The 27,997-nt window shown below is 37.4% G+C and overlaps 1 protein-coding gene across 1 annotated transcript; it reads right to left on the bottom strand.

Moving 5' to 3' along the window:
- On the bottom strand, positions 1 to 27,997 carry LOC115608536 (vasoactive intestinal polypeptide receptor 1-like). Its single transcript, XM_030487480.1, has 13 exons — positions 27,927 to 27,997; positions 19,321 to 19,420; positions 15,675 to 15,782; positions 14,810 to 14,919; positions 11,728 to 11,825; positions 10,638 to 10,770; positions 10,054 to 10,207; positions 8,087 to 8,147; positions 6,107 to 6,176; positions 5,178 to 5,269; positions 4,051 to 4,180; positions 3,307 to 3,348; positions 1 to 834 (listed from the first exon to the last, which is right to left on the bottom strand). Exons 1-13 carry the CDS (start codon positions 27,957 to 27,959, stop codon positions 646 to 648), a joined length of 1,320 nt encoding a protein of 439 aa, XP_030343340.1. The 5' UTR covers positions 27,960 to 27,997; the 3' UTR covers positions 1 to 645.

Below are 27,997 nucleotides of genomic sequence, written 5' to 3'. Positions count from 1 at the left end.
CCACGGACAAGAAAGGGCTTGGGGTCCTCTGGCCTAAATTAATCTCCCTGTTCAAAAATGCATGGAAGAAAAAAAACCACAAGCAGATAACGTAACTTCTTCTTTTTTTGTGTCACTCTTGAGACACCTTGAGATTCCTTTTAAAGGAGGTTGCTGCTCCCTGGGTAGGTGTTTAACATGTTTCTGTGTGTAATTCCCATTAAGTTCTCTCACGTTATCTCAAAACAACTAGTTAAATCACTAATCATTATGACAAATCTTTGCCATTATATAACTGTTTCAAATGAAGATTAGGAATAGTGCTCTTAAAAACTGAAAATGTCAGGAAACACTAACAAAGTTGTGACAAACATGCTGGGCCTGGGAGAAGTTAATGTAGTTCCTTTTTATTGGGTGCTAACCTGTTGACTCACACCAGCTTAAGGTCTAGCTTTTCACAACAAAACCAGTGGATTTTATATGCTTAAGGAGAGAAAGAACCAGGGTGGTGATACCGGTATATAGCGGGTGAAAAAAACAGCTCACTTTCAGGACAAGAAGTTTACAGAAGTCTCTTGACACTATGGAAAGCTATGAAGGATTCGAGCTGGCAATCTTTTAGGTGTCATATTACAATGGCACAGCAACTCATCCTGCTAAAAAAGCTCAGACAGAAGTTACACCATTCTGGTACACAGATGTTTTCCTTTTTGGGCTGTGTTTTTCAAGCAGTGATAACTGAGTGACGTAGTTGACTGGACTATTTTCTCTGGACAAAGTCTTGTGTTTGTATGTGAAGTTCAGGTATTCTTGATACTGCCATTTGCAGAGTTGTTTCTTCAGTTCACTTTGAACCTATAGAAAAGAAAATCAAAACCAAAGAATTGAAAAATTAAGACTTAGTGAACAGTAAATGTAAAATATACCAAAATGTCTGCCTGACTACTTTGCCCAGAAATACAAAGGCACCCAAATCAGTTAGGATTAAATCTTCACACATTTTTAGAACTTAAACTATGTCACTATTCACTTTTCAAAATAAATAGACTTAATTTCCAAAGTTCAGAGGATGACAGGACAGTTTTTGATTGAGGTTTCTTTGTTTACTGTTGTAAACTGCTTCATAAATATTTCTACTTTTTTGTATAATTTTTATTTTTCCTCATACTAAATCTTTGTGCCTCCTTGCTGTGACCTGCTATATACAACAAGGGTTCTTCTCCAGGCTTTCAGTTTATGCAGATTGAAATCCCTATTAAACACCCCTTACTGGCTCTGAAAGATACTGAATTGACTTGAATATTTTACTGAATTGACTTGAATACATTACATTTGAGAGAGGTCTCAGGAATCCTCATAAGTACAGGCAAAATTGATTTTTTTTACCATCTGACACACAATGAACAAGTAGATTGAACAACTCTGGAAGTCCATGGCCTGCTATTGACACTGCTGGGGCAGGTGGGGGGGGCAAGGGAAAAGTAGCTTCTGTTGCCCTACATAAAGCAGCTCACATGCAAAGCTATAGCAGAGGGAGTGCAAGGTGCAAAAAACACCCAGTCCTTGCCACTGTTCACGTAAGCAGTCTGTTCTTGTGGATTAATCCCATGGATTAATTGGTTGCTATTACCTCTGTTGGTGTTCAGCTTCATCTCTATATCTGCTCCTACAATGCGGGTGGCTTTCCTAAATGTCTCAAAAAGTCTTACAAATGCCATCCTAAACTAAGAAGATATGTCAAAAGCTCCTGACCACATAGTTGCATCTTCTGTGGCTGACATTAATGCTGAAAATCTATGACAGTGTTACAGTTGTAGCACCAGTAGCACAAACCCATTCCAAATTACATGAAAAAATAAACTGTAAAGTGAAACTACTAATTCTTACAGTGGATGTATGGATGGACAAATGTGATTTAAGTACTCTGAACTTAGGAATTCATCTAGTAATTTTGTTATCTATCCTCTACTAATTATGGTCTCTATAGTGACATACAGACAAGTGGGTGGGACGTGCAGAAGTACATCTTGGACATCAGGGCTCCCTGAAAGTCACTGGAAATATTTATCATTGAGGTGCCCCTTATTCTGCCTTTATTCTCCCTCTTAAGCACACAGACATGCCAGTCCTGGTGTGCAACTTCAGGTATGGGCAGAACATGCCCTCTGGAGCTTTGAAGACTCTAAAAATTAAAAAAGGGGCTTCCTGCACCATCCCACTACTCCAGTATTATCCCAGCAAGCTGAAGGCCCTTCACCACTCCTGCATACAATACCAGCCTTCAGTTTCATCCCATATAGAAACCACCTTGTTTGGCAGCAGCACAGTCTCTCACATTGTTGCAGATACTTAAAACTGAGGAAACACATACACACAGAGAAAATAATAATCATTTTTTATGATTGTAGGAAACCATAGCAGATGCACCGCCAAGTTGTAATGAGTGGCCAATCTGCTCCAGAAGCAGTTATCCCTAAGCAACATGAATGCAAGCCAACCCATACCACTTAATCTTGGGGCCAGAGATCACTCTCGGTGACATGTTTTAGACATTATTTGTCATTGGGTAGGGTTAATTTCACCTATATTTAGCTACCCCTAAGAGAAGTATTCAGTCTAAGCTACTAGGGAGACTGAAGCACAGTTAGCGTATCATCCTTCTCATCTAACCTACACACTTTTCTGAGGATGAGATGTGTTTTCACATTTACTCGTGGCTTTTGATTCATTCTGCTCTTCTGGGGAAACTGCAAGCAAATTTAGCTAGGTTTTAAAAGTATAGGCTCTCTAAAATGTACCCGAATTCTAATATTATAAAAAATGGGAAGGGAGTGTTTGAAAAAAACTACTGGAAATGCACGGGCTGCCCTGGAAAAGAGGAAGGGAAAGGAAAAGGGAAAAGGGAAGGGGAAAGGGAAAAGGGAAGGGGAAAGGGAGAAGAAAAATGAAAAGGAAAACGAAAAGGGAAAGGGAAAGGGAAAGGGAAAGAAAAAAGGAAAGGAACTCACTAGGAGAAAATAAAGAAAATAAGCAGTGTTATAAGTTTTCCATTGAGACACCATCATGATAGCTGTCAGATTTAAAACAGAAAAAAGTCCCCTGTCAGGGAATTCATCAACCATTTGTAAAGGGTCATTGCTTCAAAACTTATTTTGTGTTCTTCAGAAGTGTATGAATACAAATAAAGTCAACAGAAGTACCAAGGGAAAAACAGACATTGGTATGTTATGCTTTCAGGAGCAGATCAAAGCACAGATCTGTTCCAGAAAAACAAGAGAGGCCCACAAGCTTAAAAGGTTTTGGTAATCTCATGTACTTGCTACTCACCTCTGCATTTGAGAAGCAATATAGAAGAGCAACGACAAAACCCTAGGACAGGGAGGAGAGGGAGAAGAAAACTAACCATCAGCATTTAAAACAGAATCAGAGAAAAACATCAGGCTTTATTCAAAATCTGAATAAGACAGCAAAAAAATCATATTTTACATTGGTCCACTGAAATTTAGGTGATGTGGCAATATTTATTGGGTTTTCATAATAGAATTAAAATTTTCAATGGCTGGCAACACTATGTGTATAATGTTGTCCAAGATAATGTTCTGAATAGTGATATCACAAAATAAAAGAAACAAAGAAGTATTAATATGATGAATTCACTACTGCTAAAGGGTAAAGGCAAAGCAGGTTTTTATATATTATCCTCACTTTTTTTATTCCTCTTATTATCGCCTCTATCATATGTGGAATTAGTTTCAATCGGTTCACCTTAATCCATAGACTGGTCTTCATGGCACTCTGCCATTGTTATTTAATAAAGGTAGATATTGTATTTGGGGGGGAGATTATTAATATGAACTCTGAGTCAGAACTTAAAAGTGGTGTGAGATTTCAAATAATAAGATAAAGAAACAAACAACAGAAAGAGGTTGTGAAGGACTAAGATGGAAAGTGTGTGTTGAATTTAAACACATTAACACCTGCCCTAATAACCAACGTAAAATTTAATGCTCCTGAGAGTGTGCTGTTTCAGATCATACCTTGTAGAACTGATAACCATTTTATCCAGCTTACCTGAAAAGAACCCAAGCCCAGCTCAACATAAAGGCGAGCTTCCAGACCAGTGCTTTCTGGGAAAAATGCAAATACAATGTAGTGCACTCCAAAGAGGGGGATTAAGAGTAATGTGGATTTAGCAAGTCTTCTGTCAAACCAAGAATTAAAGAACAATGCATTGTTAGAAATATGGAATTAGTGATAGCAGTGATATGTTGGATCAAATTTTATACAGAGGACAGTTCCATAATGGAGGCAACTACATCCAACAAAGTTACGAAAAGATTACTTTCTGCCATTCCCACCGTCAACACCTGGTGAGCAAAGATGAACAAAGCAGCATGCAAGTTTTCTGGGTTGATCTTTCAGGGTTCTTCTCCCTGCTATACATGCAAAACCAGGGTGACTAAACTAAATACTCTGATCTACTACCCTGAGAATAATCTCAATCATACGTAGGTATCCCCCAATAGAAGTGTCTCAACTTCCAAAACTGTCAATGTAATCATCACTGTCCATAGGACTTGATTCAGTTGCTTAAACAGTGGTGTGGTAGCCACTGGTGATGTCCTTGGGCATTCCACTTGACCTTCAGCTTGACCTTCAGCTCACTCCAGAAGGGTACATACATGCCATAACTAACAGCTATACCTACATGTCTTAGGATGAGTTAAATAGACCACTAGAGTCCTCTGACTGCACTGATGAGACCTCCATTAATTGTGGAGGGGATCGTAAATAGGAAGGTCTAGGTTCAGTTACCAGAACATCAGCATCGTGTTGCTTCTAAGAATTTAAATGAAATTATCTGTATCTTTCTCTATGTGGCCATTTGTGTGAAAAGGACTGGAAGTAAGATGGATTACCCGACATTTAGTGTTTACACTTTCAAGCTGGGTCCTTTTGGAGTTGTAGTACTTTGTGTTTTACTTTTCTCATTGTCCCCAACATATCCAACCCACCCTTCTCTCCCTGAAGAAAAAGAGAGGTGATATTTTGGATGAAAAGGAACATTTACATTGTTATTTCTTCTGGGGATTTCTTTTTCTATTAGTAAGGAGTAGAACATATTGTGCTTCTGCCCATAAAACATTTCTTAGAATTTCATAGAACAGGCCAATATCAAGAAACCCAGAAAGACTTACACAAAGTGGTTTGAATGGCTCCCTCCTCCCTCTTGAGATTTCAATTTGTGGACTAGAATTCTGATCACATTAATAAATATAATAAAGTTAATCTGAAAAACAAGACAATATCTGTAAACTTACTACAAATCAGGGCATATCTTCAGTTGATACAAATTAAATAAAAATCCCCAGCCATAGGAATTGCACTGCTATAAACCAGTGCAGATCTGCTCTCGTATCAAATCAATAGCATTAGAAACAGTATCATTTTTTCTCAGCAATATATATATAAAGGTATGCTGAAAGCTATGTTGAATTCATATAGACCTACCTATCTCAATATTGGTTTATGTCTGATATTAACTCCCTGTATTTGTCAGCACCTAGCAGATTTTACATGGCCTAATCAGTGCCTCCTGTTCCCTTCATTGCTTATGACAGGGATTATACCATATACAGATCTGAGTGACATACTGTTTCCCCCTAAATTTATGTAGAATAAAATTGTGCGTAAGGGAGATCTTTTGTCTTAAGTTCACATCCTAAGGATTTATTTTAAAAATAAACTAGATAAAATGATCTATATGTATTTCCTGTACTAAACCAGCTTCATATTAGCTAAGAATCTTGACAGTATGGATTGTCATTGTTCAGTAATGACTTACAGAGACACAAGCAAGAATATCAAAATGATTCCATTATGTCCTAGCATGACTCTAGAAAATACAGGATTTAGTCTTTAAGTTGTGATTTAGGGTGTTTGGGGGAAAAAAACCCTAATAAACCCAACAAAAGCAAGAACAAACCCACATGCTATACGATAATTTCCAGCTATTTGAAATTCAGCACCATAGCATGTGCTATTGCTTTTTTCCCAGCTTACTGACAGGAGGCACTTAGTTTTCACATTTCAAAAGATATTCAAGACAAAATGAAAAAAAACATACTAATACAGTTAGCAGAATGGGACCTTTGATGATCCATAACACTACTCCATTTTCATCATCATCCCAACATCTGAAACAGCAAACAAAACCAGTCATGTTATCTGTCCCATGTGAGCTTTCCACAACACATGAAAGTATTTCTGTCACAGAATAGGAAAGTATTTCTGTCACAGAATAGGAAAGTGGTGGACACTAAGTTCTAAATCACCATTTAAAGGCCACTGCCAGTACTGGTACCCTGAAATCTCTCAATGTTTCTGTGCAGCCCAATATAAAGGAAGTTTATTCAGTAAGAGGCAAGGGTTAAAGAACCAAAGCAAAGTCAAGAAAGAAACATTTGTATTTTCAGGCTTCTTTCCTGCTTTTCTGTTGAAGAAGTGACTGGTTTACAGAGTACAGATCAGAGGCTAAACTACTGTGCATCCATGAATGTAATGACTTTGAGTTCATGAGGAAATAGGCAAGAAAAATCTAAAGCCCTAGAAAAGTTACCTTGAAGGAAGGGAGAAGAATGGGCTTTTGGTCAAAACAGCCTGTTTAGAGGTTCATATATTTAACCTCAATAACAGTTCTGTTTAACTCCCTCCAGTCACATGTCATACATGCTAGGTTGTATCATGCTCCCTCTTCTTGTATTTTCGCTTCCAGTTTTGTGACACAGGCTATCTGGCTGCATAATGATAAAGCTTGTGGATGGTGCCTCATTCCAGCATGTCTGAGTGTAAGGTGTATCTTTGTAATGTGAGCAGTGTGAGCTCAGACCAGCTGTCTCTGAAGAACTTGGGTTTCCCATTTACTAGACTATTAGGTAAAAGATGAGTGGTTCTGATACTATAGGTTTTTTATATATATAATATTAGAAGAGCAACAAAATGAATGGAGGATCTGCAATGAGATTCATCTGGGTAGATGTCCTCATTTGCTCTATTCAAATACATTTCCTTTGTAGTCAAAGGAGGACACGATAGCAAGATACAATTAATCTCATCTGAAAGTGGACATCTAAAATACGTCAGAGAAGTAAACTGAGTAGATAGGCATTTTTCCAGAAGAGCACCTGAAGTTCAGAGACTTTTCGGCCTGTCTTTAAGTCTGTGAGAACTTGTCAGGGTACTTGTTCCTGCTCTCCAAATTTCTCTGAACCCTTTCTGTAACTGAAGTGTCTTGTACCAGATTCTTCTGCTTACAGATCCTACAGAAAACCCCAGCGATTCTTTGGAAGAGGAGCAGTGAGAAAGGAGGACAAATAAAATCTTTCTTGCACCTCTCCTGGCTGCAAAAAGGACACACATGATGTGGAAAGGTAGATGACTTCCTCTTATGAAACATTACAATTGAGAACTTCTTCTGGAGATGTTCTCCAATAATACAAAGAAAGGAAAATAGGATGTGCCAAACATGGTGGACCATAGATCTTACTGCTTCTGCATCATTAATCTGAGTCCTGAGCAGGTAGGTGTAAAATAATATATTTTCTGACCAATCATCCATGTGAAATGACCTGAAGGCCTTCAGGGCAGCTTTTAGTAAACAATCATCTGCTTTATACCTGGCTTCCACATTGAAAGAGAATGGAAAAAACGTAAATTAAAAAATACTTATCAGGACATAATGTGTTTATTTGGGAGGTAATTATTTGAAGAGATTAGGGTTACTAATTTATGGTGGATTTTATATAGAAGTATATATTTCAAGGACTGCATATTAGGAAACTACATGAAATTCAATACTTACTATGATATTGCCAGGTTTTATTACTCCACATATGCACATCAAAATTAGAAGGCTTAAAACTTTTTTCTCACTTGCTTATGAAGTGTAAAGATTAAAGGCACAACTTTGGAACATTTTTTTTTTCTTTTTTGTTTTTTTATATATATTCCTTCCCCTCACCACCCTCCCCCCCCAAAAAAAAAAATTTAATCAAAATGCAATAAAAAATAGGATGTCCTTGGCTTTCTTATCAAAGCTCTGACTTACCCAGTATTTTGTTGGTTGATTCGTGTGAGGACCCAAGTGAACATCACAGCAGCAGGAGCCCCTGGACAAATCAACATGGAACACATAATTTTTTGAATACTGTGTCCCATAGAGACTTTATTCCAGGAATGTTCACAGTGCAGCAGATTGGATGAACGTTAAAGGTCAAACAATGGGTCAGACAATTTTAAATAACTTTATGAAAGAACTTAACTTGCAGTTCAGAGAAACAAAAGAAAAGGCAGGACAATGAAATCAAAACAAAGGAGAATAGGGTATGCTGCGAAACGGTGTTTTCAAAAATAACAGCTGAGAATTACTGGGAGGTTTGGATATGAATTACGAGCACTTGTGAAGCTGGAGAAACCACTCATTTAGTTAGAGCTCTTTTATCTTGTGAACTGTGGCCAGCATAAAACTCTTTGTACACTAGCTGGAATAGTTCACATTCTTGTCCTAAGGAGCCTCTACTAATCACTCTAGACCCATCCGCTGATGAGCATTCCATGGAAGTTTAGCTAAATCCAGGAACTGGTGCTTTCTAGCCTCACTTTATTACTGCTTATCCTTCTACATTTATGACTAAATAATTATTTCCTTTTTGCCTTTTTTCAAGCAGACCTATAAACTAGCAATTGCTTTTGCTTTTATTCTGTGGAATTGAATTTCCAAAGACTAAGTGACTTTGAAAGCTGCCACAAAAAGGACTATAATCTGAGGCAGGTGACATTTTCACTGATAAATCTATAGAAATATAAGTAATATCTTTCTAAGTATCATTTGAGATCTGTAGGAAAGGCCCAGAAGGTGACCTTCCTAATTTTAGACCTTTATTTAAGGCCTTTAAGATGGGACTATATTCAGTTCAAATTGTCTTTGTAATTAATGAAGAGAAATATTTACATCCGTAACACCTAAGATCTGAGTTGCCCCTGAGATGTCTCTCATTTTGCATTGATTATAGAAGGAGATGAAGATTACTACATTATTAATTGAGATGTTTCCTTTGTTATCTCAAATTAGATGGGATTAATCGAGGTTTAAGCATCTAGTTTCAGGCAATCATAATTGGAACAGCTCCAAAAAATTTAATTATATTTTAAAAGTCTGAATATGAAGATGAAGGATAAATTACGATTTGTTTCAGGAGAATCTGGATTTCACTCCAAGCCAAAATATATCAATGTAACTACTCAATTGGGGTGCCTCTATTTTAGAATAGCCAAGGTGAGATACGAGGATATCTAAGATTCACAATAAACAATTCTACAGTGAAAGACATTTTATGCATTACGTGCACATATTCTGACAATCAGAGATAATTTTAATTGTTGTATAAAATCAGAAGATTCTTTAAAGCCAGAAGGTCTCTGAAAATAAAAAAAAATAATATTTTTTTGATGCCCAGGCATGAAGTCGCATGATTTAAAATGAATCTATCTAATTCTGCTTGCGAAAAGCAAAATATCACTTAAAGTTGGTCACCCACATTTCTTCAGTCAGTGGAGGAAGGCAACATGTTTCCAGGATGTTATCTAGCCACATTACTCACATTCTTGAGGATTGGATTAATCACCACCACAGCATGCATACCTCACTCTACTGACTGCAGGAGAAACCTGGAAATATAGTTTAAATTAGATGGCTAAGTTTTAAATTACTGTAATTGCATGAAATTGCTTCCAGTCATAAAGATGAGCGCTGCAGTGTTTTGAGTAGGCATACCATAATGCTTCTAGTAATCCATCCTATCTTCTTACTTGATATTTTGAAAAGTATAAATATTTAACAAGAAAAGAAGACAGTATAACAGTATCATTTTGATGTAGTAGTGCTGCATGAATGGGCATCTTCCACCGGAAAGGTGGCACATTTTACAGACACCTTGAATCTCAGAACAAATATTTTCTCTAGTTCTGAAAGTCAATGGAAATACTACATAACACAGAGAGGAAAGGAGTACTAACCCCAGCCAGTAAATATGAACCACCATACATACTGCTTGTCCGAAACAAAGGTCAGCAAAAGCAGTGTTTGAAGGTAAATCCCTTCTATCAGAAGCCAGAAGAAATTGGCTAAAATACTGAACTGGAAGAATGCCACAGCAGCCTTACAAGCAACCTGGAAGTGCAGAAGAAGAAAAAACTATTAGGTCTACCCTCCATTCTCTGGTTTCTCTACAAGTGCAGGCAAAATTCAATGTTACCACATAAAAATGAAGAAATTATTACAACATTTTGGTAGGTTTGAAATTCCATAATTTCAGTTGACTTTACTTCAGTTTTTTGAAAGGGAAACATTGGCCCTCTCTTATAAATAAAATTCTTTACTGATAGAAATTTCAGCTTCATAAGTGTGGACCGACCTGTACTTTGTATATCAAAGCTGAATGTAGCCATAACACTTCATCTTTGGGTTTGTTTAATATTATTTGTTTTAAGATTTCAGTTCTTGCAAAATAAAGAGAAATGGGATTAAGAAATCTCCATGTTCTCTTCAGGTAAAGAATTAAATGTTATATCAAGGGTAAGTAAGAGTGGAAGTTTAGTACCGTTGACATTAGGCAGTGGTCCATAGTTTCATCTGCAAACAAAACAGCATCTTTGGTGAAAACAGCAATTGCTCTCAGGATAAAGGAGACAAACAGGTGCATATGGATGTAATTCCGTGTACAGTGGAATTTTCTGACATGGAAAGAGAAAATAAAAATTGTTCTTCAAGAGAAATTTCTTATAGTCTCATCAAAACTCTCATCAAAACTACATGTGACTGCATACAACTACCAAAGCAAATAAATGACCTGTCACTATTTGAGAGGGAGCTAGAAAAAAGGGAGCAGAGGAGTTATTATTTGTTGGCACTTAGGGACATGGCTTAGTGGTGGACTTCACAGTGTTAGGTTAACAGCTGGACTTGATAATCTTAAGGGTCTTTTCCAACCTACATGATTCTATGATTCTATTTCTCTAGACTTCCCGCCCCACACTTTCACCTGTTGGAATCTCCTTCAAAGTTTGGACATATCAGCCTCTTGGTCCTGGGGCCCTCTAAAAGTGATATGAACTTTGAGACTCCAAATGAACTCCAGTTAGGAAGATGATTCTGTGCTCTGCACTCCTGCATGCAGAGCAAGTTTAAGGTTTTTGTCCAAGTGCATTGGAACCAGCTAAAACCAGGATCCATTTCCTAAAATCCAGCATCAACAGGCCTGACATTTAAAATTCTTTAAATCTCGTTCTATATCTCCCAGTTACGGAAGTAATGGTCTTTCACAGAGGGAATGGACAGACTAGAGTAACTTCTTGTTCAGGAGCAGAAGACACTCAGTTTCTGCAGAGCATGTCCTGCTATGCACTGGAGGAACGGTTATGTTAATAGTGTTAACAGGTTGGATCATTTTCACTATATGGTGTCATTAAAAAGACTAGGACAGACTTCCTAGACAGTTTTATTGTTTTAACATCTGCAGGGGAATGCTACAACATGAATAGAGAAGGACCCATTGCTATCAACAGTGTTTATGTCTGGGAAGGATTTGAAAATAACAATTAAAAAATCCCACAAAACAAAACCACAGAGGGTTTGAGAAGTACAATGAGATTGTCTTAAGTCATCCTGAAAAAGAGACCATTGTTTTTTACCTGAAGGCAGCAAAGACAATTAGAGCTGTAATGAGTGAAGTCACTGATGCTGCATAGCCAGCAGTGTAGACACGCCAAAATGCAGAATAATATGATTTCTACAAGAAAAAGAGAACACAGACCAATGCTGGTGGTTATGCAGCATGCATGCAGGTGTGCTTATTTCACTAAAATACATTTTCCCTTACTAGTCAGTTTCATTACTTATGCACAGCTTTGTGTGCTGGAGATCTGCTTCAGGTTTTTCCCTCCATTGCTAACACACGTTTTTTTATTTTTGAATCCTACTTAACCTTACACATGAGGCAGGTTTCACAGCCCACAGGTTCATCTGCAATAGTGATCCCTTTGAGTGTGTTCAATAGGAAAATGTTAACTTTGTTAAGTACATTTTCTCCTATAGGTACATGAAGACTCCAGGGCACTGCTAAAGTGACTGAATCCATCACTTTAGAATAGGGACAGATTCGACAAGTATCAGTTTTCATAAACAGCTATAGCTAAAAGAGAAGTAAAACCTGCATTTAGCAGGTGAGGAAACTGAAACACTGTGAAACAGCCATATTGTATTGTGGAGGTAGGAAAGTTTAAACCAAGAAAATAACCTCACAGTCTTTAATTCTTTGGATGAACAGTTCATTCAGTTGCTGTAACACTGTAAATTCTTTACAGTTGATTTGTTCATTTGTTTTGCATTCAAACATCCTATGTCCTCAGAAAAATGAAGCAGACCTACGTTGCTTTATCTGTGCAAATTCTATTCTGATTCACTACATGATCACCTAATTATTTAAAATTCCAAGAAACTAAATTCTCTGAATCCAGGCAAATTTCTTCCTTGAAAATGCAATGGACATTTTTTTCTTTAATTGATCCAAACTCTTATTTATCCAAAAGGCAACAATTCTGGTTTTAGACAACCAATTAGCAATTTTAAGTAGATTCATAAATAAATCATACAACCCTGACAAACTAGGAATCATCCTGGGGTTTCTGAAATAGTCCTAATCTTTTATAACTCATTTTCAAAACGGAGGTGAAAATTAGATAATAGATTCTTCAACTGCACAATGAAGTATTTTGATGCATTTTATTTGGTTTTTTTAGGGCAGCTAGAAAAACAACACCATATACAGAAGATATCATAAGTCCTTACTGCAAGCACAAAATACTCTTAGAATATAAGTGGGATTCTTCTTACTTATTTCGCTGTGTTTACGAGTAGAACTTACTGTTCTTATCTTCCTTTTGTAGACCTTGTGGGTTTGACTGGAATAACAAATTAAACACAGTCGCAGCACAGACATGAGTTCTGCCTTGAAATCTTCTGTAATATTAAAATGTAAATATAGCTCCTTGCTTGATTTCAGCCTAGGCTTACTATGAACTACGCCTGGCTTAGCACAGTCCAAGGACTGCTTGGAGAAAGCTACCCTGGAGAGTAAGAGAGTTTAGCTCTGTGGGTGAAAGCCATGCAATGGCAGCTGGCCCCAGGACTGGACAACTATGCTCCAGAATACATGCCTCCTTATGAGTCTTACATCCCTTCTGAACTGTTTATGTGGTTTTCATAATATTTCCAGAAGATTTTTATGAGTTCATCTTTCTAGCTTCCTCACAGCGTAAAGAAGTACACATATACTTAGTTTATAGGTGGTGAATTGAGTTTCAGATGTCTATATTACCTGTTACATCTGTGCTTGAGTTTCTAAGTTCACAGAGCCAAATGGCAGAAGCCAGTTGTGTCTACACTTCCTAAGGATTTGGATACCTGAACTGGTACTTCTGTGTTTGAGCTTGCATGCCTGGAGAACCAAATGGTTTACTCCAGATAACAACCAGAGTGTTAGTGATGACAACCCTCTTCACCCTTCTGTGTCTTGCATTGCCTAGTGATAAATGACTTTTTTCCCCTGTTGAATCATGACTGCACACTCACAACAAGCTATATGAGTTAGTCTTTTATTTTTTAGATTGGAGAACGTCCATTGTTTCTTTCAGAATACCACAGTAGGAGAAGGAGGCAATGATGTACCCCATCTTACACTTCTGCAAGATGTATGAGCTTTATCTAATACAGGCTGGCATGGAAACACCCCTATTCTCTCTAGCTGGAACTGTCCTGTTTAGCAAAAGTCAGAACTCAAAGGCACATCTCTGCCAATCAACAACCTTCAGCCATTAGGCAAAGTTCGTGACTGAGGCACTACCATAGCCAAGGAAGAGTGAAGCATTCGTATCCTGGGACCAAATACGATGATGAGGACCATGGAAATTTAAATTATATGAAGATATGGGTAAAAAGAAATGCTGCTAGAGCCAAATTGAGTACCAGTTATGATCATCAGATCGGAAAAATAGGGGTTCACTTCCTATTTCCTATGATAGTGTGGAAATATTCAAAGGCATCCAGGAGTTCCCTCCTTAAGATATGCATTGACCAGTGTGCTATAAAGTTATGGAATCTTATTCTCTGACTTGAAGAACAGCTAGAAAAAAATCAACAGGTGGGATCCAAAAGAACTTTCCCTGAAAAATTCTCCCCAGACAGATTGGTAGGATTTCCTTGAGAGATGGGTGCATGATGAAGATTCAAACCATCTCTGTCAGAGAACCTAAGTCTTTGTTAAGCAGGACAAGTGAACTAACCATGAGTCTATTCTTTAACAGCAAGAGGAGACAACTGGACAGAGAAGAAAGTGCTACCTGTTACTCCCTTGTTTTATATTAAGCCTAATTTTTATATATGTGCATTTTTATATATATATTATGTAATATATATAATTTGTATCTATATTTATATTTATATTTATATTTATATTTATATTTATATTTATATTAAGCCTTGCTTTATATTAAGCCTAATGTACCTAATTATATATAGGTATAGGTATATATTAATATACCTAAAAATTTAGGTATATTTAGTCTGTAAATATATCCAAAAGGATTGATCTTAGCACTGAAGATGGGTAATTACTGGATTCTAACAGTGCTCAGACGTGTGGGAGCTTCCAACTTCTCAGCACACTCAGAAGAGGGTGCTCTGGAGATGTTCACAAGCAAGACATATAAAACTCACCTGATCCTCAGGCTCTTTACTGGAACCTTCATCAAATCCACAGGCAACGGTGTATGGTGGGAATGGTTCTGACCAATATGCCTCCTGTGTACAGTTTCTCTGAAGGAAACCTTTAATGGTAAAATATATCAGAGAATTAATTATGCAGGGGGTGTGTGTGTGTGTGTGTGTGTGTGTGTGTGTGTAGTTTTTAAGTTCTGATGAGAAACAACAGATTCTTATTCCTGCTTTTATTCTGAAATTAGGCTAGTCATGTTCAGCCAGATTAGCTATAGATTTATAATGTTCTATATGTCTATTTTTTAAAAAGTTGGGAGAGATATTCCCATTCATTTCAAGATATAGTGGAACTTGCACATTTCATATAGGAAATTAATTTTGCAAATTCAATCCTTACACAGAGGAAATGAAATTATGCAGTCTATCCTGCATTTACAACATAATTTGTGCTTGTGAACACCTGAGCTAGTTTTGAAGTTAGATACAATCCTTTAACTGCTCTAACTGGAGGATTGGACTAGATGACCTCAAGAGGTCCCTTCTAACAGCAATTATTCTATGACTTTTTAAATCAGTGATTCTATGACATACTTATATTTCTTTATAACCTTAGCAATGTACTGCAATTACCCATAATTTTTAGACCACCTTTAGTTGTCTAGTTTAGACTAGACAATTTAATGCAGAATAACATAAATCAAAACCATGCCAAATATTGACCATAAGCCATGATTTGCATCTGGGTATGTCAACTGATGAAAGATAGCATCATGAATCAGGAAAATATGCAAGTTACTGAATCTTTAACTGTTAGAATTTATTTTAAAAATATGTAGAGATAAAAAGAAAAGCAGAAAAGTCTTGCCATGGATATTGGTGATTTCTTCAAAAAATCTTGGACAGGGAACTTTAACCACTTCCCCAAAAGCAGCTGTGGGCCAGCAGGTTAGACCATCCCAATCTCTGGCACATCCTGAAAAAAAAAAGTTCCTCTAAATAAATATACACACAGAGAATACCACGTTTGATCTTCCATAATTAGATTATCTGTGATTTTCCCACTAATTCATGTGCAAGAAAAGCCACAACAGGACATGCAGCTCTGCAAATGAACGATTGTATTGTTTTCCTCTTCTCCTTGAATACATCTTTGCTCACATATGTGCTTAGCATTCCAGCTGGACCTTCCCTCACCTTATCTCATGAGACAACGCACCTGAAATTCAAGCAGACACAGTCTGAAAGTAAAATCAACTGGAGGTCTTTCTATTGTCAAAAGAAAAGTCACCAAAATCAAAATAATGAATAATTCTTAGCACTTGAGATTTCTCATTACTGGTTTTGGAATCTAAATGAAAAACATCAGGCTTAAAAATTCAGCCTTAAACTCTTGATTCCGTGCTTAAAGTCTACCAGTTTCGCCTGAATTAAAGGAAATAAGAGCTGGAGTCGTGGTCTTGAGCAGTCAATGACATTGTTACAATGTATTTCAACAGGGATTAGATTCATCCCAAACTAGAAGAACATCTCCCAGAATCATATGAAATAACCATCATCTGGAGTAGGTCTGGCTGGTTGGCCTTCACAGGATTCCCTAAATCAGAGATTGCTAGCTGATAACAGAGGGCATGCTATTAGCTACGAGCCCGATAAGATGGGTTTTCAGAAATTATAACACAGTTTTTTCATGGATGCATCACATTGAGACTCAAGCTGTGGTCATGCAGTGTTTTTCGGCAAGATGGTGTGGGTGCAGCACAGAAAAGTTATCAGCATGTAAAGGTGCCTGAACCTATAAAAAAAGTCACTGCACTGTAACCAGAACTAATCTCTAGGTAGTCGTAAGGTGGATATAAAGCAGTGCATGAGTTTCATTTAGGAAGTGTAATTTTCCTTCACTGATTCTTTTCTGTTTCATCTGTGACTGATGACAAGGCAAATCTAAAATTGTCAAGAGCTGAAATGTGGAAGCAATATTACTTGCCTGTAGCTGAGCAAAGTTACTCTCTGGCTTTTGAAAAGATAGTCCTGATAATCTTCCACAGCTTTATCCTCACGTTGCCTTCAGGAGGATGAAATTCCTGGTATAGCCAATTTGCCAGATGGGAAAATAGAAGCCCTAATTCATTATCTCTAATTCTAATTGTCTAAAATATGTTAACTAATCTCAGCTATGTTCCCTCTGTAATCATTTGAAAGAGACAGGGACTTCCAGTGCATGATTCATCCCATATATTGGAGGCTCGGGTCTGACAGCAGGATGAATCACTCACTGGAAATACCTAGGTCTTTCTGATGATTATAGCCTTAACTAGGCTGCTAATTTTCAAATTAATAAAGTCAGGTAATGTGAATCCCACTTAGACATGCAGTGGCCCACGCGCTTAGACTTACAGACTTAAAGGGTCCCTCTTAGAGAGGCTGTAGTGCATTTGATGAGCTGGGTCTAAAAATCTATTGTAAAAGGTAATGTGAGAATCAGGTGACCCTATGTAGGAGTGGAACCTGCATATTTTAAGTCCTACATCTGGCTTCATTTTCAATGACTTCTTTTACATGCCAAGGTTTTCAAGAGACTAGTGATTGTCCAAGTCACCTGAGGCTCCATAAAGACAACTGCAGTAAGAATTGTACCAAGTAACGTTGACATCATAGATATTTAAGTCTTTTTCAGTAACCCATTAGACAATGGAGAAAAATAAATATTTTTAGAGCTCGATTCAGTTGACCCATTTCACACATCTACTTTGAGATAAGAAGAATTGCACCCTGGGGTCTACTGATAACACTCATTAGACACTGCTCTGTGTAACGAAACTAATGCAGAACTACTTTAAAGTTCTGCAACATAAACTAATTCCAGCACAGATTCCCTGTGACTACTGAGAAGTAACTGTACAAATTGTGATTCTTCATTTTGTCTCATTCAGTTCCCGAAAACTGAAATGCAAGCTGGGGTCTTTTACCAATCTTAGTCTAACTTTAAAATACCCCAGATAAAATATTGGGAATTTATTGTTTTTCTTTCTGACTCTAATGTTTCAGTTTAAAAAAATAATGGAAAGGCTGTAAACAACAGAACAGATTTTCATTGAAGTCTTGCCATCTCTAGGGAGTAAAAGGTGGAAAAGAGGGCTTTGAGAAGATCAGAGTTGACATGTCTAGAGATTTTTAAATAGTTTAACAGAACTTTAAGGGATCTTTATTTCTTTGAGTAGCCTTTACTTCATAAAGGACTCCAAAGTCATGCAATTATTTTTCTGGTGAAGCAAAAAATACTTGGGATGTCACACCGTAATGCACGTAATAAATCATTATTGAAAACACGTGATTTTTGCAAGAACTTTTTTGGGTGGGTTACTGGGTGTTCCAAGCACAAAACATGTCCAGAAGATATTCTGGCTTGATTAAAGGGGCAGGAGGAAATACCGCTAAAATAGAGTAGGCAAGTAGAAGAAGGTTATCAGACATTAAAGTGATTGGAAATGCTGAAGGGGATAAAAAAAAAGATAAAGGGAATATCCTGGGGGGTTGGTCTCTAAATTTTTATAGACTGCTAAAGGCAGACTATTGCCAGGTGGTGGCAATACTTCTTTCTGTTCATACTGAGTGCATGAAGCATCTTTGTGTCATAACTCCAGATAATTCATGTAATTGAAAAATATCACTGATGTGGATTCATATTTCTAAGCAAACGGCCAGAAAAACTACAGCTGAATTTTTGAAAAAGTTTGAACATTTTGAAATTTCACTTTGAATAAATTCAAAACATGTCTCCACAATGCCAAAACCCCAGCAAAGAGAACACCCTACACAGCATTTTAAAAATATTTTACAGGCTCTCTGAAATGTTCAGTTTGATTTTCAAAATTTATATTTGAGCAGATTTTGCATAGATTTCCAAACTCCACCACAATAAATCTTTTTAAACAAAGAAACAAAACCTCTAAAAATATAGGAACAGTACATTTTTAAGAAGTTGGGACTATTTTTTTCTTCCATACTTTTGCAAAAAACATTTTCACCACATTGGAATGATTCCCATAACAATATAATTTCAGCATGCTTTTCACTGTCTTCTGTGGAAGCTTCTTTGGAGTTTTGGATATGAGTAAAGAACAAAACAAATACTTTAGGATTATAAGATATTCCAAGTAGGGTTTACCTGCCCTATCTAAGCATTAAAACTTGTCAGGGTCTGAAAGAATTATCTTTGTCTCATTCTGTAATTAGTAAATAAAAATATTACTCCAGAGAATGATTAATCTCATTCTAAAGTAAACATCTAAACCAAAGGCGATGAAACATGTTCTGACTTAGACATTGAGCTTTTGAAGATGTCTAAAATGAGATGAGTTAAAGTCCCACCCTATAGAAGAAGCACCTAAAACTATTAAGAAACCAAATAAAATAGGAACCAAATCTTGACTCACGAGAACATCTAGACATCTTGCCCCTGAAATCATATACAAGGGATATTCATATCAGAACTTAACAATCAGGACCGTTACCTTTAAGATCAGGTGAAAGAGAGTCATTCTTTTCTAAGCAGAGAGCCTCTTCTTTGACCACTTGCTGGAATATCTTGCATTCTGGATGGATTCCCACAACCTCAGTGAGAAAAAGACAAAAAAACCCAAGAAGTTCTGTGATTACTGGAATGAGTAGGAATGGATCATTGGAATGAGGTCTCTTTCCAGTTTTTATACCTTGTGGCTGATTCTTTGAGGTCTAAGAATGTGAAAACTGCAGGTGAAGATGTACCTGCAAATAGGACATGTAAACAGTAGATGGAGGCTATGATCTCACGCATTTATCAATTTGTATACACATCTCCATATGTATACTTGTATGGATTCTTCAGTGTATTGTAATAGTCAAGCTCATATAGCACCTCCAGTCTGGATATTGATACCGCCTTCCTTTTACAGTAATGTTTTTCACGAAACTTTAATGGATTTGATGAATCCATCAGCTATGGGAATAGTCACACTGAGTCCCCCAAACATACATGCAATGTGACCATATGGATATTTGTTCCCCACAAACCAAATTAAAATAAATAAATTTCTTTAAAGATACATGTTTGCTTGTTTGCTTGGGGATTTTTAGATAATTATTTTGGGTGTTTAGAATTACCTATCGGCAAAATATTCCTGTTTTGATTCTTGGGAGTTCCCAAGAATCAAGTTTTCTTTATTGGAAGAATTAGCTGTAAGTGTAACAATAAAGTTTTAATTACTCTTCTGGAAGGTGTGCCTACTCTGCTTTGATGTCGACACTAATAGAATGGGCTCCTGGTCTTCTTTGAAACCTTGAGATTTTAGTGGCATACAAATGACACTACTGAGCGAGCATGGTGTAAGCTCTTCCTTTCTGAATGCAGTTGGCATAATTATAAAAATAGGAGCAATAAATAGGGCAACAAGTTTTATGTCCATTGGGACTTTAAGAAATCCTGAAGTTCAAGAATATAGAGAAAATAGAAAAATGGTAATCTGGGTCATAGTTTAATCTGAGTGATTACAAAATTTTATCAACAAATTATATGAGGATGCTACACACTCCTTAGACAGAGGCAATGTTTCCATTTTAACAGGTGAAGAACTAAGAAAAATTAATTACTTGTTTTGGGAGTTTAAGGAATTATATTTATCTCACAGATTACCCACGTTTGAACAGCTAAATGGATTTCTAGACATCAGTTGTTGGATAGGGGCTAGATTCATGTTCCTAACTACAGATGCTTGTGTCTGTACTACTACAATGACTAGTATCATTTAGGTGCTGTCATGTATTTTGCTTGACCTCCATCTCCCACTCCAGAAAGTTTCATGTCCCCTTTAGTCCTGCATCATATCTGTGGTTGTGAAGATGTTCTTAATACATCCCAAAATTATTGTCTCTGGAAAGGCAATTGAATTCTAAGAAGGAATCTGCAATGTCAGCGTCTACACGTGATCTTGTTATCTGAGCTTTTTTTGCAGTCCATGGAAAAGGAATGGTTAGTGCTGTTTGGGATGCTGCAGGGTACCTCAATCCTCTTCTGTACATTCTGTATGAATTTTGCCAGCCCAATGTAGAAGTCTCAAATGCATTGTTTGATGTTTCAAATATTTCTACACACTCATGTTAAGTAACTTAGACACAAAGTCAATAGAGTCAATAGAGTCTAGAAAGCAACTGAACTGTAATCAGACAACTGAATACTGCACCAAAGCCTCCTTTGGGATATTGGGATCTTCAAGGCAAAGGAAGTCTTACATGCAATAGAGCAGAGGGCTCTTTTGCAAGCTGTGTTATTCCAGGCAGAGCCAGGGGCTCAGAGGGTAGTGATTTTAACAGAAATGATGGATTGAAGGCTTTCTGAGACATTTCTGAGGAGGACTGTAGGCCATTCTAAACCTCTAATGACTTCAAAAACACAGTAAAGGAGAAAACATCACTGCTATATTGCCTTTTCAGTCTCAGGAATTTGATTTATCAGCCTTCAGAATGTTTCCAGTGAGCAGTGCAATCAGGACTTCTTTTAGCCTCCACAGAAACTTTACTTGAAGTCATATAGACGTTTACATCTTAGCAATGATATCTGCTGAGGGGGGGAAAAAGAAAGAACACAACTATCTTTCTTTAAAAACCTTTAAAAATACTGCCTACATTTGGATTTCAAGGAAGCATAGACAGACTGTTTTTAATTATGAAGCCCTAGAGATGGTTTGTACATCCTAATATTAGAACAGAAAGAGGATTAAGGACACTGTTTGAAAAGAAAATTGAGACATGGCCTTTTTCATGCATTATATTCCTCCAGTGGGTAATTTGAAATACATTTTATAAATTAGCATAAGTTACTCTTAAAATAGTACTTTTAGCTTTTCAACTATAATAACACGATTCTGAAATGAAATTTTTCAGGTATTAATAGGATCCCTGCTCATTGCTTTATCTTTTAACATATATTTCACTTTACAGTCAGCCTACATAACAAATGAATTATTTGAGTAGTAGTAACAAAATTATTGTTGCGTACATATCTCACTATTTCATTTTATAAAGATGGATTCAGCTGGACAGGAAAGAAGTATTTTCTCTACTTTCTGGAATTTTTATTATAGACTAGTGCATAGGTTAAATATTACTGACACTTCAGTGTTTGAAAATCAACAGCAAATGTAATTGCAGATGTAACCTACAGACTATCACATAAGACGCTAAAATGAGGCTGGTGTTTTTAGCTTGCAATCATGCAGTTCTACTGGAAGTAATCCCACTGTTACAAAAAAAAAAAAAAAAAGAAAGGAAAAAGAAAAGACATATACAAGAAATTGAGAATAGTGATGATGCTTCAATTCGTTGGTTTTCCTTAGGCTTTAAGAAAGAGGAAGACAAACCATTTTACAGTTAAAGAAAAGTCTTCTGGGCAGAACATTACTTGTGATTTGTTGGCTATGGCTTACTTCTTTTTTGTTATTAATCTCACAATACCTTGAGAGAAAAGTGCATGTTGTTGTTCTAATCTGCCTACAATGGTTAGGTGATGGGGTTTTCTAGAAAACAGGGACCTGTATTTGTTACAAAGACATAGTATTGCAACTTAGGAGGTATCTGCTGTGATGACTGAGCTCTTGTAGGAAAAGAGAAGCTCCAGTTCATCCTAGAAAAGGATAAAGTAGGAACCAAAACAGAGCAGAGATTTCTGAAGCAGGGATGTCCAATCTGGCAGCCTTCCATACCACAGTAAGAAGTTTAAGAGGCTGATTTGAAATTCTTCTCGAATCAGCATTTCCTAGCATACAGGCAACAACCTGGCATAAACCTTACTGAAAATCACGGTGGGATGCCTTCATCCCAAGGCTTATACAGAAAACTGAGGTTTCATGTAGTGTTGCAAACAGCACTCAACGAATGGAACTTTACATTGCTCTGCATCTTTTTGCTGCTTTGAACATTAGTGACCAGCCAAAATTTGCAGGGGTGTTTTAACTCTAAGTCCTAACCACTGAAACAATCTTGCCCAAAAAAGATAATCACATAGTGAACATTAAAAAGTTACTTATGACAGGCATGGGTATGCTAAAAATCTGAAACAGTTTAGAAAGTCAGATTTTGGGCTTGCACTTATATTTAGACTTCCTTTTCTTAACATCTGGAAGGTTATTGCATTGAAACCTTAAGTGATATACTCACTGATACTAAGTATAACAGTGTTTTGTATTTCGTCTATACATGATAGTTTATTTATTTGCTCAAATCTGAACAGAAAAACCAAGCTAATTGCACTCTGGGCTTTCATTTGCTCATGTTGGACAACATCAGACTTATCAGGCACTGGGAAGAGAGTTCTTCTAGAAATGTACTCAGGCCATACTTAGCACAATTTAATTAAAAGCAATCTTTCCTGAGAGCCCACCCAAAGAAAGTAGCCACTCATAAGATACTGCAGTGTAGAAAAGCTGTAATTTAGATGTCATACAAAATACAGATTTACACTCATTAAGAAACACACTTGGGGAAAAGTAGGAACATTTTCTGTGCTCTCCCAAAACAAGGGAAGTGCTTCAAAGCTGGTCACTGAATGTATTAGTCATTTTTAAAACAGCAATGCAATGAGATCAAAGAGCCAGAAGTAAATTGGTAACACCTAGTCTTTTTGAAAATTAATAAAAAATTGAAGAAGTGTCTGAATTCATTTGCAAGATGGGAAGGTTTTGAGAACTTGAAGGGTCTTCCAGTGATCTGGTTTCATTTCCAATGCCATGCAATCCTAAAACCTCATAAATAGGTTTTGCGTCAAGTGTATAAATAATTTACTAAGAATATTCATCACTGTTCTTTTTGCTTCTCTCTCTACAGCTTTCATTCATGTCTCAGATCTCATCTCAGATGTGCTCTGAAATCACCACTGTATTCCCTGTTCTCCCTGCCTGTGCTTCTCCTGTTCAGTTTTTTCTGATATGACTCTGATGCCTGAATATTTCATTTATACAGAACCAGAGCTATCTGCCATTCACGTCACACGCTCACTCCCAGCTTGGAGGATTAAAACTCACCTTGTGTTTTAGGATACAGAAAGGCATGGTAAGAAACTCCTTCATTCCCCACCCATTTCTAACTGTGGAATGAAGTATTCACTCAGTCCTGAAAGCTGGCCAGTGCAGAGAACCAGGATATGCTCTGAAATGCATACAGTTTTTTGAACTGGAATTTTGATGAACAGAAAAGTCTTACAGGATGGAAGGAGGCTCATGAAAAATGAAGAAGACAAAGAAAACCTCAGCCTTTTTCATAAATTTCTCAGTCTGATGAATATATTTTATCAAAATTTCATTCAGAATGTCTCAAAAGGACAAGTGCTAATTAAAAAGCTTGGAGATTAGGAAGCACAGGTCACTGAAGTTAGGGACAATTTTCACATGTGCTTTGAAGGGAGCTGGGACTAACCTCAAGCTCCATAAGCTCTTGTCCATTTCAGTAGAGCTACAACCACAATGACGTCTGTAAGGATCTTCCTACCTACTGTGCCCTATAGGTAATTCTGGGATATTTGTAACGTAATATATGTAGCATTATGTTCTGTCAGAAAACTACAAGAAACTATAAAAAATAACCAAAGATTTCTTATGCAGCAAAAAAGTCCACTGCTCAAATGCATTTGAAAAAATAGATGAACATCCAGTTTGTTTCTGGCATATCCAAGCCATGTTTTCAACTCTTGATTCTGACTGTAAAGCATGAGGTCACCACAGCAGTGACGTGACTTCAGTCACCAGCAACATATTTAGCTATCATAGAAAGTCCTGCCCCCAACTTCAAGCTCTGACCCAGTCTTGATCCTTGAAGCTTTCAACCCCAAAGGTAAAAACCTATTTCCAATCTTTCTTTTCAGCCAATTAAATAGATTATTTCAGGAGTCTTTTTGGCTGAAAATGACTACCTAGAGGATATTTTCAGTGTTTGTTTTCTCTTTCTAACTCGATTACCTATGGAACAAGAGAAGCTGAGACACTGATTGCCTTACAGTCATTTAGAGGAATATCTTTTCAAGATTGTTTCTAAGACATTGGAGTAATGCTTGAATGCTCCTCTGTGTATTGGATTGCATTTATCTGACTGTATTTAACTTCATAGCCTTATACAGAAGAGTACTTGCTGTATATACATATCTATGTATATCACTATATGTATTTACTCATAGGTAATCTGTATGTGACAATACAGCCGTTCTAATTTATATTGTTTATAAATCCTACATAATTAGTGTTATCTTGAGAAAAATTAAAATTAGTTCATTAGCTGTATGCTAAATTTGGTAGAGCATTAAATCATCAATAACAAAGAATAACAGAACACTAATAACTGAGGATCCTTGTTTTCTGCTATTGCAAATATTCCTCCATATTAAAGAGAAATTTCTCCATTTCTGCATATATAGCATTTTTGCTGAAATATGGACTTCATGTCACCTAATCCCAAAGAACTGAAACCTAGATGTCAAGGTCCATCAGCAGTTCACCCAATTTAAGCCCTAGCCATTGTTCTTGGAGGGTTTTCACCTCTTCCCGATAGTATTGAAGGAGGATAAATGGGTAGCTTTAGACAAGATTCCTGATTCTAGATAGATAATTTTAGATGATTAATCTAAACTCCCCCATCAAGCTTCCCTTAATGATCAATGGAGGCAGACAAACAGTTTCAGGGAAGTATTCCTTCCACCTCCCTCAGACACCAATTTGAGGGCAGAGTGACTCAATGTACAGGAACATGTCTCCCCCATTAATTCTCTCCAGGCTAATGAAACACCTAAACAGACTGACTCTTCCACACCTCCAGTTCCCTATGGAGGGGAACTTAAGGTCTGCAAGGACTAGATCCCTTGAAGAAGCATGTATGTCCCTCCAACACAAATCAGTCCATACTAGCTATATCAGAAATTTAGGTACCCAGTTCTGTTTTATTGGGAGTTAAACATTTTGCTATGGATTTGAATCCATATGCCTATTACCACAATAAATGCTTTATTAAAGCAAATGTATACCTCAACAATAACCCATCTATGTTTCCATTCTCACTTCCTTTCACTAGATCAGACTGCACCCCTTCCACAGAAATGTGAAAAACTGTTACATGTTTGAAGCAGCAGTAGTTTAGCTCAGCAGGAAGGACAGTGAATGCAGTCTTTTCTGTTCCACATCCTCGGTTTCCTGAGACTCTGAACTCTTTAAGACAGGAAAAGTCATTTTTATGCATTTCAGCACCCACTGCTCTCTGTTCCTTGTCACAAGCAAAAGGTAATTTTTAATGACAAGGACTCTATCGTGCAAGGCACAAAATGTTATCCAGGAACATACATCTCCCTGTGGAGCTGATAGAAGGTAAAAGTATCCAGTTTCACAGAGCAAGTTTTCAGGATTACCCTTCTGGTTTATTTTTGTATCTGAATAATGAATTATTTGCAGAATCCACACGAGAATTATTTTTCTGCTCTTACATGATCCTTTGAAATACGAAAGGACTGTTTACTCAACACACCCTATGGGTGTCTGGCCTTCTCTGATTGTCTCACTTCGGGTGTGAAGCCTCCCGAAAGACCTAGAGACACGAAAACCACTGATATTTAGAGCACTGACTCTTACAGACATGTAGTCGAATTTCATACATGAGCAATAGTTTGAGGCCAAAAGCTACGTAGAGCATGCCATTTGTAGAATTTCTTTTATTATGGGCACAGTCTGCTGCAATACAATAAAACATTAAAACGATGCATGGCAGCCCACAGATGTGCATGATACATCACTTCAGGTTAAGTCCACTGCTGACAGCTGCAAGAATAAGTTGTGCCTCTGTTACGTGTTAAAAGGTTAGTCCAGATGCTAAAGACAATCTACCTGTAGCAGTATAACACTTTAGGTTGACCAGTTTTCCCTGAAAGAAGGGTATTGCACATGACAATAACTGTATGTGGCAAGGTTTATATAGCAAAGACCTATATCCTATCACTTGTACATAAAGCTGTGTAAATACAGAGAAAAAAATGAGTTCAAGAGGATATGAGGTGCAGGTGTGAAAATTAACATCCCACCTTTCACCTTTTAAAACTGAAGGGTCAAGGCCAGTCTGTAACCATCTAGGCTCTCACTATTATCAGGGGAAGAAAACAGAACCATCCTGTCTTTCTCAGGACAAGATGAAATGCCTCCCAGTAAGGTGACTATTTCCCCCTTGACCACCACAGAATTCTGAATCCCAGCCTACACTAAGCATTTAACTGTGAAATGGTTAAAGTTAGAATTACTAAGTCCCTGGGAATCACACCCATAGAAAGATTTCCAAACACTTTCCTGAGGCTGAAGACTGGGGGGAAAGAGGATATGTAACTTGTACTTATACTAGCTTTTCTACCTAGCCCAGGCAATGCCAATAGTAGAACACAGGGCTTAGGGAAGGATGTATGTGCTTGAATTGTGTCTCTGTGCTGATACATCTTCCCTGATGTTTAATGTTACAATCTCACCTGCTGCCTCCAGTGCATAGCAGACATGATGGTTCATTTTGCTGCTTGGTGATATTATAAGCAGATGCCTTCAGCAGTAAATACATCAGTGCCTTCTCAAAGAGGTAAATGTCCTAAATACATCAGGAGGAACCATTCCTTTTTAGTTATCCTCCTTCTTTAGCAAAGTTGCCTTTATCAGGACAACTGGGACAGCAAGCCGTCCCCTTCTGCCCATCTAAAGGCGTGCTACAGCTATTCTGATTTAGCGATGCTTTTCTGTCCTTTGGAAACTGCAATTCTAATGAATGGAAATGAAAAGACATTTATTAATAGCACTTCATGGCTGGCGAAAAAAAAAAAAGAGCTGGGTCAAGCCTCTAACGCAGGATTATTTTTTTCTCTCCTCTCCTCCTACATCTCCATTCCCTTTTTTTAATCCTTTCCTTATTTTTCTTTCTTTATACCTGCTCCCTGTCACAAGAAAAGTTACCCTGCCTCTGCTGACATCCCTCCCTGGATCCTGTAGGACAGTTGCAGTGCCATCCAGCTGTGGGCAACAGTTTCAAGAGCCAGATGTGCGGTCTCCTACCCCACCCCCTCCCCGAACCACCGCCGGGCACTCACCAGCGGGAGCAGCAGCCAGCACAAACTTCGCATCCTCCGCAGCAGCCGCCGGGTCCTCCCCGCTCCCTCTG

The sequence above is a fragment of the Strigops habroptila genome, chromosome 1 (assembly GCF_004027225.2).
Source record: "Strigops habroptila isolate Jane chromosome 1, bStrHab1.2.pri, whole genome shotgun sequence".
Taxonomy (NCBI): domain Eukaryota; kingdom Metazoa; phylum Chordata; class Aves; order Psittaciformes; family Psittacidae; genus Strigops; species Strigops habroptila.
Note: the sequence above shows the minus strand (reverse complement) of the source record. Positions and strands in the feature narration are given on the sequence as shown.